A 10,523-nucleotide genomic window follows, 5' to 3' on the forward strand; every position below is an offset into this window, starting at 1 on the left:
AAAGAAAGAAAGAAAGAAAGAAAGAAAGAAAGAAAGAAAGAAAGAAAGAAAATAAGAAAGAAAGAAAATATTAAAAGTGTCACAGTTAGGCTCACCTAGAGGAAAACTGAACATAAGAAAGTAGGTTTTGAAGAGGAGGGTTGGCTAGTGAACGATGGGTGTTTACAGGGATGTCCTGGTGGTTGTGGCTCAGGTTAGCCCAGTATTCAAGGGCAGAGCCAGTCAGGAAGAGTATATAGGCACACCGAAGAGAGAAAAGCAGGATGGTGTTGGGGAATTGTAAGCCCAGCCCAGGGTTGGGTGCAGGATGGGTTTGGAAGTAGAAATCATCCAGAACGGAAAAAGTAGATCTTTGGAGATTCGTGCACGTCCTATCACAGAGCTTTCCAAGAACCTTACCACCCTGTGGTGACTTGTGCCATTTTCTTCTGGTTTTGCAGCCACCGATCACTGGCAAGGTGTCTCACCTTGGCTGTTTAACCATCAACTTCGATGCCATAGAGCAGCCACTGCTGCTTATTCAGGGGATCTGCTCAAACCTGGGGTTGGAACTGGGAGTGAACTTCCATCTCGCCATCAACTGTGCTGGGCATGAGCTGATGGACTACGTAAGTCTCCCCTCTGCACAGACACCAGTTTACAGGACACAGTCTTTAAATTAGAATTTACCTGGATATTTTCTGAACAGTTGCCCTCATACATGCACAAATAAAAATGGAGTTGAGAAGGCCAAGTTATTTGACTAGAAAACATTGTACTATTAATTTTAAAGCAATATTAAAATATCATGATTATATATAGAAATTCTTCAATTAAAATGGACACTTAAAATGGTTTTAAAAGTGAAAAAAGTTGTGGCCAAAGAGGTAGCTCAGAGATTAAGAGCTCTGACTACTCTTCCAGAGGTCCTGAGTTCAGTTCCTAGCAACCACATGGTGGCTCACAACCATCTATAATGAGATCCCTCTTCTGGTGTGTCTGAAGACAACTACAGTGTACTCACATATAAAATAATACATACATCTTTTGTTTTAATTGAAAAAAGTTTAAAGCCCTTCATTATAGACTTCTTAGGAACCTAATTGCATGATTTATAGTGTAATCATGAAAGCTGTTGAGAGATAATTTAACAGTCTGTTATGTTTTGTGAGTATAAATCATTTGGTTGGAAATGCTGAATTTGTCAGGCATTCAGACTCAAGCCCTAAGTTTATGAGGAACGTGGATTTATTTCAACTAAATACACTATTGTCTCCAGCCTGGACCATCACCTGGCAATCATCTCACCTATAGAGGGAAACATTTTAAAAGGAAATGCAAACTGCTCCTACTATCCACCTCCCCACCCCACCCCTCCCCCCACCCCCAGGTGACAGCAGCAGTTCATTTCTATACCTGGGAATCACTGTGAGGAAATCTAGTCAGTTTCCTGTTTTACATACATTTCCCATTCTCAGATGCACCTGTGCAGAGTCTTGGTTTTATAAAATGCCAGTCACATTGAGGCACACTAGTGCTAACTTGGTAATTAATGTCGGGTTCAGGAGACACAGCACATAGGATTTCACTTAACTGTGATTCTAACTTTCACTACAAAGAAAAATTTGAGCAGTATAGAAGAACCGTTAAGTTTTGGCTGATTTCTAAAAGTTATTTTACTTCTAAAGAAGCTAAGCACACAGAGGGATGTTTAAAGTAATTTCCTATTCTTCATGTAATGATTGGTTCCTGAGCATACCATTAAGGAAAATAATTGCCTGTTTTCATCAGCAATGTATACCAAGGACTATGAATATACTGACTGCTAGTGCTAACTAGAATGGGTATTTATTATATTCAGTAAAATGTATTAGGTTGATATCAGATAGTTCTTACAAGTCATTAGCAATTTCTTCACTGACAAGATAGGATTTTTAAGATTCTCATTATAGAAGCTAAGACTTCTTACTTCTTTCTAATGTGGAAAAAGGTAGAAATCCATTTAACTGTAGACTTCTTAGGAACCTGTTTTTTTTCCAATAGAGTTCATCTATTATCTAGAACAGCAGGGGTGCATTAGCAAAGCCCCTCCCTGCACCCTCCCTCTTCCCCCCCTTACTAGCCCACCTCCCTCCCCAATTTAAGTGTCCCTGGTGCCACCCCTCATCACAAACTTGAACACAAGCTGCTCCGTCTTACAGGACTAAACTTCAACCCCATTTACTTTCATACTTAATGCTAAGAGTCTTTGCAGAAATCAAATGAACAGGCTTGTACCAGAACCTTCCCTTCTAGGGCAGTATGGCTCCCCTGCAACACCTTCTCAGGACCACTTGATTCTCATCTTGGATATTAGTATGCAAAAGCTCCACCCTGATTTCACAGTTTTCAATGTTTATAGAAAGGGAAATGGGAGACTTGATTCCTGTAAGTTGAAAGATAGTGGGTTCCAGAGTGGCAGGTCTGTGTTGCCACTCGGTGAGGTGACAACAGTTTGTAGGGGTGGGCTATTGTCCACCTACATGGGCAGCTGGGGGCCTGCACAGTCATGTCACGAACCTAAGTAGAAAGCCTTTCTCCTCCCACTCTGTGCCCGATGGCTTGCTGTACAGAGGGCTTCATCTACAATCTGTGTGAAGAGCTCCCTGGGGCATCAAAGACAATGGGTGCCTTGACTTCCCCAGGTTACAAACCGCATGAAAGTTAGGGCACATAGATCGTTGGGTGGATAGTGCCCTGAAAGAACTAGTTCATAACTGTCGGTATGAGAAAGAGTGGATGGCAGCTCCTGAAGAACCCGCCCCTCATCTGTCGCCGCCTTCCTTACTCTGCAGAGTAAAGGGAAGTATGAAGTGATGGTGGGCACCTACAAAAGCGCAGCTGAGATGGTGGAGCTCTATGTGGACCTGATCAACAAGTATCCTTCCATAATCGCCTTAATTGATCCTTTCAGGAAGGAGGTAAGCAGGGCCCACCTTTTCTGTCTCAGAACATATATTTTACACGGGATAAAGTAAGCGTTCTCACCTTCCACATTTTATAACAAAGCAGAATAAAAACCCCATTCTTCAGGACCTCTGTTATTGGGAATGTGTTGTAATTTGGGCTGGGGCTGGGCTACTTTGTTTTGGCATTTATGAAAAGGCACTTACTAAGCAAATGAATAGCAGGAACACAATTACCTAGGAGCTTGCCCGTCTGTGAAATGAAACGAGCCATTCGCAAGCCCTTCAGGAGTACCTGTGTATTTACAAGCAGCCTGACTGATGGAAGCTGTTCCTGCTGTGCCAGCCGGTGCTTCGATAGGTTAATCATATATCATTTTCACGTGCTCATGGAAATAGGACTTTTATGAGGCCAGATATTTCTCAGCCTAAGGCCATTTACTACATATGCATAAAAGTAACAGCTATATTTTTAGGTTTGAGGTCCTGAGGCTTTGCAGTATATTCAGATGAGCGCATCTAACAAGGGTCAGCTATAGGCTATGGAAGACCTCATCCAAAAGTGCAGTTCTTGATATTAAGCATTTGAGAGCCATCTGTGTATTAAACACACATCTGAGACAACTAATCACATTCCACATAATAGGAAAGCCAGACAGAGCTAATGTGGAGTTTGGGGGCTTCCCAGCTCCTTCTCTTCCTTAGAATATTTATTTCTCTCTCAGAAAACACAGCAGAACATAGGGCCTCACTAAGCCTTGTAAGGACAGCTCGGTCAATATGATAGTTTCCACCTGCACAGTCAGCAAATACAGGATGGCTTGAAATTTGGTCCAGTGGCTGAGATAACTCTATGTGCATGTAGATATATGCATAAACATATACACACATGCATGCACACACAGACTCTCACTCCGACACATGCACATAGGCACATACACACACATACACATATACACACATGTGCACACATACATACACACATATACACACATGCATGCACACAGAGACCCTCACTCTGACACATGCACATACACATACATGCACACACATACATATATACACACATACATACACATACACACATATACACACATGTGCACACATACACACACCTAATTATACATTTCATGCCATACAGTGGTCTCACCGTCACTGACATGGTTAAGGTTCTTCCAAGCCTTTTGATTTAGGCGTCCGTTTGTTTCATAGAAATAACGGAAGAATCTTCTAGCCAGTCACTGTTTAACTGCGCTGTGGACAAAACTTAATGGTGATACCTGGGGCTAAAAGAACTCCACAGTCAGAGTGAGGATAATATGTGAGGCATTAATTCTTTTAAATTTTGTTATTTTATTTTTTCCCACAAGATCTTTAGGCTCAAATCAAATTACTTGACACTTCTGTCCACAAAGCTTCTAATTTGTCTGACAGTGACACAGGGATCCTTAGGGCATAGATGTCAAGGAAAATATTTTATGTTTCAGAAGACGTGTGTGACTTGATTATGTGCTGCTACTCCTGTTGTTTTGTGACGGTGTTTGAGGCATTATAACGATCCACTCTTAACTGTTTGCCCAGGACTCCGAGCAGTGGGACAGCCTCTATGCTGCTCTGACTTCCCGGTGCTACATAATTGCAGGCACCGCTTCCGGGAGCGTCTCTAAACTCCTAGAGTACAGAAATATAAGCACCCTGAAATCCCACGGACTGATCATAAAGCATACAAACCAAACCACAATGTCTGACTTGGTGGAAATAACCCATCTTATCAACGGTGAGTAAAATATTGATCTGTGAGACCTGTAATGGCTTGGTTATGCAAGGAGCCAAACCCACACAGTATGTCTAAGCTAATGAAAATTGAGGATTAAATCTTGAAAGCAAAGAAAGTTCAGCCATTGTGTGGGTCTGAGTGCAGCTTAGGGACTGGCACCATGATGTTCCGTGGCAGCCGTAGCCCACGAGATCAGACCCTTCACTGATGGCCACCACAGTCACCTCACAGCAGGCAGGGCTTTCTGTCCCTAACAGGGACTAAAGCCTGGTTTTGTTCCAGAGGGCAGAGCCATCTTAGCACACCTGTCTGTTTAGGCTGGTCGTTTGGGGTGAAGAGGAATACCAGAGACGCTCAGAAGTGGTACCCAGCCCTTACTGCCACAGGAGAGGCCCAAAGCTTCGAATCCTGCCCTGGGAAACAGCTGGTACCTTCGTCAGGTCACCAGAGACAATGTAGTCCTTAGACTCAGGGAAACGGCTTAGCATTCATACAGGTGAGGCACCGAGCTCCACCAAGGAACAGCAGGACCACATGCGTTAGTCTGCCACACCTGGGTAAGGCCTTGTGAATGTCTCTCCACACCACAACCAGTGTGCATGATCATGAGCGGAAGACCAGAGTGCATTTCCCAGAACCCATGTAAAAAGTCAAGTGTAGGTTTATAAACCCAGTGATGGTGTTGATGGTGCGCTGGGAGCTAGAGACAGGAGGATCCCTGAACTGGCTGGCTGGTGAAATTCTAAGATAATGAGACACTCTGCCTCAGTAAATGAAGGAATGAATGAATGACTAAATAGAAGGCGACTTCCTGAGGATCAAGACATGAGTGTATCCTCTGGCCTTCAAATATATATATATATATATATATATATATATATATATATATATATATATATATATCTACAGTGATGCCTGTGAAGACTGGTGCACTTAAAGGTCCATATCCTAAATGCAGTGTAGATACAGCAAGGTCATAGCTGCCCTGTCCACCTGTGCACAGTGAGGTCATAGCTGCCCTGTCCAACTGTGCACAGTGAGGTCAGTAGCTGCCCTGTATACCTGTGCACAGTGAGGTCATAGCTGCCCTGTCCACCTGCGCACAGTGAGGTCATTAGCTGCCCTGTACACCTGTGCACTGTGAGGTCATAGCTGCCCTGTCCACCTGTGCACAGTGAAGTCATTAGCTGCCCTGTACACTTATGGACAGTGAGGTCAGTAGCTGCCCTGTACACCTGTGCACAGTGAGGTCATAGCTGCCCTGTCCACCCGTGCACAGTGAAGTCATTAGCTGCCCTGTCCACCTGTATACAGTGAGGTCATAGCTGCACTGTCCACCTGTGCACAGTGAGGTCATAGCTGCCCTGTCCACCTGTGCACAGTGAGGTCATAGCTGCCCTGTCCACCTGCGCACAGTGAGGTCATTAGCTGCCCTGTACACTTATGGACAGTGAGGTCATAGCTGCGCTGTCCACCTGTGCACAGTGATGTCATAGCTGCCCTGTCCACCTGTGCACAGTGAGGTCATAGCTGCCCTGTCCACCTGTGTACAGTGAGGTCAGTAGCTGCCCTGTCCACCTGCGCACAGTGAGGTCATTAGCTGCCCTGTACACTTATGGACAGTGAGGTCAGTAGCTGCCCTATACATCTGTGCACAGTGAGGTCATAGCTGCCCTGTACACCTCCGCATAGTACTGACGCAGAGAGACCACCCCATCAGGGTTGTGACCCTAGACAGAAGGCCAGTTTCAGACCTGGAGCAGGGCTCCGAGACAACCTGGTAGCCAGGGGACAGGGCAGGCATCAGAAGGTGTGCTGTTCACCCAAGCAAAGCTGACTAGGAGGGGCCGTTGCTTAGCTCCCTGCCTGAGAACACAAACATTGTCACTATGAAATGCTGTCCTTTATAGACTTTGGCAAGTTTCAAGGAGTTTTGAAACCCTCAGAAGTATAAAGGCTAGCAACTCGGAGTTATCCAGAAAAACATTCCTTTGAGTAAATTTCCCCAGGATACATTGAGAAAGTTGCTACGCCAGGCATGGACTCCACACCCTTGAAGTGCAAAGGATTGAGTGCCACAGCCGTGATCTTATAAGGTGATCTGCTTTGAGCACCCTCCCCCACCCTTTCAGTAGTGATAACCTGTATCTTACATCTGATGGATCTTAAGGGCAGTGTCACATGCCTCTGTGCTTTTGTATGGCTGTTCACTTGTGAGCGTGGGTCAGAGGACAGCCTCAGCCGCGCAGCACAGGCCAGGCTGGCTATTCTGAGAGCTTCCTGGGTTTCTGTCTCCTCTCCCTGTGGAAATACTGAGCTTACAGATGTGAGTGGTGTAGCACACAGCTTTTACAGGGGCCCCAGGGATTCAAACTCAGGTCCTCATGCCTGTGCAGAAAGTGCTTTTACCCACTGAGCATCTCTCTTGCCCACCGCCCCACCCCCTACTTTTAAATAGCATATAAGGTACTAAAAAAGAACTAAACAGATCTGGGGTAATAAAAATGAAGGTTTTGGGTAGGAATGCCCAGGTGGTCGGATAGTCAATCCATCCCCAGAAACCCTAACATCTAGGAAATTTCTTGCTGTGATCAGAGTCCTGTACAAATGTGAACTGCTTGTAAACAACACATGACTGACAGGAGCTGCTCTTGCAGGTAAGAAGCACCTTGCCGTCTTTGGAAGCACAGATTCGGAGTCCTCTGATGACAGCCTTGTCGATTTGGTAAGTGCAGAACGATGGCCAATTGCAGAATTGCCAAAACACCACTTTTATGATGAATTGGTGTTTCAGGGAAATGCAGTCTTTGGTGGAGAAAGTCGAGTAACCTTTTATGAAATAGACATGCTTCCTCCCAGACGGCTTCCTTTTGCAAAGCGCTAATCTTTGAACTTTTTAAAGGAGGCAAAATTGAAGTCCAGGGAAAATGATGGGCGCAATAAAATGACTGGGGGTGCACACTTGTAATCTTCTTCCTAAAACGAGGTGCAAAAGGCCAGGCCATGCCCCGATGAAATCGGCGCACTCTCAGGACTGGTAAAGTGCCTGATGGTCTGTCAGGCCCTCCATCTGTTCACCGTCAGTGCTCAGCCTGCCAGCAGGCCACTTTACTTCCAGAAGAAAAACCCCCCTCACAGAATCCCAGAGCAGTTCTAAAGGACTGCTTAAAACCAAGACTCTGCTGTTTAAAATAAGTTGTTCCCCTCTCCCCGCCCCCGCCTCAGGCTGTTGGACTCGGTGCCCGGTTTATCAAGTTGGGGGGTCTTTCTCGGGGTGAACGGATGACCAAATACAACCGCCTTCTTGCTATAGAGGAAGAGCTCATCCAGAGGGGAATATGGGGTATGTGCTGCTTTTTCTCGCTTTGTTTTCCCCATAGCCATGAATAAGGGAACAAAGAAGAAAGGGAGGGAATAGCAGCCCCTCTGCAGGAGGGTGGGACAATCCAAAGACTATAAATCAACGCAGACAAGAGCAGGACAGCACTCACCACAATGTCCATTGTTGGCTTAATGGACTATCTATTTACCTGAATGGTTAAGACTCTTGCCACCCTTCTCCTTGCTGAATAGGCTGCTTGGTGGTGTTCAATAGAATTAATTGATTGGAATCTCCAAGACTGCCTTTTGTTATGGCCCAAATTATACTTAAGGTTTCTCTGTACAGCCCTTGAAAGTTAAAGGCAGATGTGTTCCTTCTGGAAACAACTTGTTTTACTTCAAATAAGTAGGCAGCATGTTGATTCTAACATGGTCACACAAAGAGCTAAGGTCCCTCAAGAAAGGAACTGATGGTTTACAAGACCCAAACATTGTACATCTGCATGGGGAGCTTCTTGTGTCCCTGCTGGAGAAACCCTTACTAAATATTCATCTTTAATTTTTAATACTACCATTGGCCCAATGGTGGCCATAGCAAGCAGAGAGATGGAGACAGATAAAATTATGATTTAAGAAAGTATCAGAGGGCTACACATAGAAACCCTATCTTAACAAACAAACAAACAAACAAAACAAATGGAGATCTTCAAACACACCTTAAGATTCAGGAGAAATAAAGGCATAATTAGAAGATAGTTTCTGAGTTTTATAAAGGCTGTCCAAAGTTAGGCCATGCTGTTTACTATATGATACTATGGCTTGTCAGTCCCTGGCACCTCCATAGGCGACATTAAATTGTTCTAAATATCATCTCATCTTTCATCCTGCTGACTTGTAGGGCCTTCAAAGACCTCTCCTATCTTCCAGTAGCTAAGAAAGTCAGCTGCTTTAGAACATCAAAAAGCACCTGAGAGATCAGAGACCCTAGGCCCAGGGCCCCAGGCATCCTGGAATGGATTAAGTGATTAGTGAGAATTTCTCTAAAGCTGTTAGATAAACTCAAAGAATGCCCCAAATTAGGAAAACAAATAGCATCACTCCCACTTGGCAAAATGTCAGCCGCTTAAGTATGGTTCTTATTTTACTTGGTTCTTCTCAGGATGGCCCCTGTCTGCTGTGGTTTCCCTTAGAGTGGGTAGTTTGCATTCAGGGCTGGCCTTTGCTAGTGGACAGCAGATGCCTGCAGATGTCACAACAGCAGGTGCAACCCAAGCAGAACAGGGCAAGTGTCCGACTGTTCTGAGAGCTCCAGATCCTTTCTGCAGGGGTCTGATGGTCTTCAGATCCTGCGATCTGTAACATCAGAATCAGCACCACTGGGTCAGTATGGTAAACTTTTTCTTTCTTTATTTTTTTAAATAGGCTTCAGTGAAGAACACAACTTTTCTTCCTTTCAAGAGGATGCTACTGCCACAATGGCGGAAGAAAGTCTTGGGCCCCTGGACTCCATCTTCCCCACAGAGATTATAGAGGAATCAGCTAAAACATGAGCCTCCCTCCTGGTTATGGACTCCCAGGGCACAGTCACCCCACAAGTGTGGGCCAGCTGCTGTGAAGGGTCTCCACGGCGGCTCCTCTCTGAACTCCACTTATATCTGTAAATGAGTATAATCACCAACGTGTGCATGCTTTCGGTTTTACCGTCAGGTAAAATATATGCCTGCTGGGTTTATCTGCAGTTCATGAGCTTTACTTTCACGGCATTTTGCCATGGGACACTAGCTCTACTGTCTCCTTCTGAAGGTCATGACCTAACTTCATTAGAGGCTAATGTATTTCGATGCCAGGTTCACACCCAGTCACACACTTTAACCCCTCATAAATTAGAGGGGGCACCAAAAGACTGTTTCCCTGAGTAATTCCTGGCACACACAGGCATCCTCTGATTTTGTTTCTCTCGGACCACAGATGCTTTGTCTAGCCACCAACATGCACCAAGCCTTGTCTGCAGAGATACTTCCATCTTAGCTTCCGGCATTGATTACCTGTGTCTGTACTGATACTTTCATCTTAGCTTCTGACATTGATTACCTGTGTCTGTATCAATACTTCCATCTCTGCTTCCTACACTTGGCTGCCTTTCCTCATCCCTCTGATGTGTTTGTCATCCTTGTATTAATTTTTCCTTAGGTCCCTTTTGGAACATGAGTGGGATTAACTTAATAAAAACACTTGTAAATGAATGCTCTTACAACCATCCAGTGCCCTCCTACTTATACCACAGCACCAAGGACAAATCCGTGTTGACAGACACTCCTCCTCTGTGAGCCAGAGCTGGGTGTTTAGCAGGGAGTTAAAGTAAAAACATTCAAACAGAGAGAGAACAGTGTAGTAAGTCCTTTACATTATCCTACTGTTTGTTAGGTGAGCTGTAACAAGGGCTCTCTGTAACTAAAGACTGGGTAAGTTGCACTGGCCTGGCCTGCAGCAGAATTTTTTCA

The 10,523-nt window shown here is 44.8% G+C and overlaps 1 protein-coding gene across 2 annotated transcripts in view; it reads left to right on the plus strand.

Annotated features, from left to right (window-relative positions):
• Nucleotides 1-10,016, plus strand: part of Eno4 (enolase 4) — a 24,746-nt gene extending 14,730 nt beyond the window's left edge. Inside the window, exons 9-14 of one of the 2 annotated variants that reach the window (XM_021220152.2) lie at nucleotides 441-608; nucleotides 2,814-2,939; nucleotides 4,506-4,701; nucleotides 7,359-7,426; nucleotides 7,927-8,044; nucleotides 9,445-10,016. In XM_021220152.2, coding sequence (XP_021075811.1) covers nucleotides 441-608; nucleotides 2,814-2,939; nucleotides 4,506-4,701; nucleotides 7,359-7,426; nucleotides 7,927-8,044; nucleotides 9,445-9,572 — 804 coding nt within the window. In that variant the 3' untranslated portion in view covers nucleotides 9,573-10,016. The remainder of the gene's footprint in view (nucleotides 1-440; nucleotides 609-2,813; nucleotides 2,940-4,505; nucleotides 4,702-7,358; nucleotides 7,427-7,926; nucleotides 8,045-9,444) is intronic. The other variant, XM_021220161.2, reaches the window with a different exon arrangement.
• Nucleotides 10,017-10,523: the final 507 nt, after the last annotated feature.

Source organism: Mus pahari, chromosome 1, assembly GCF_900095145.1.
Source record: "Mus pahari chromosome 1, PAHARI_EIJ_v1.1, whole genome shotgun sequence".
Taxonomy (NCBI): Eukaryota; Metazoa; Chordata; class Mammalia; order Rodentia; family Muridae; genus Mus; species Mus pahari.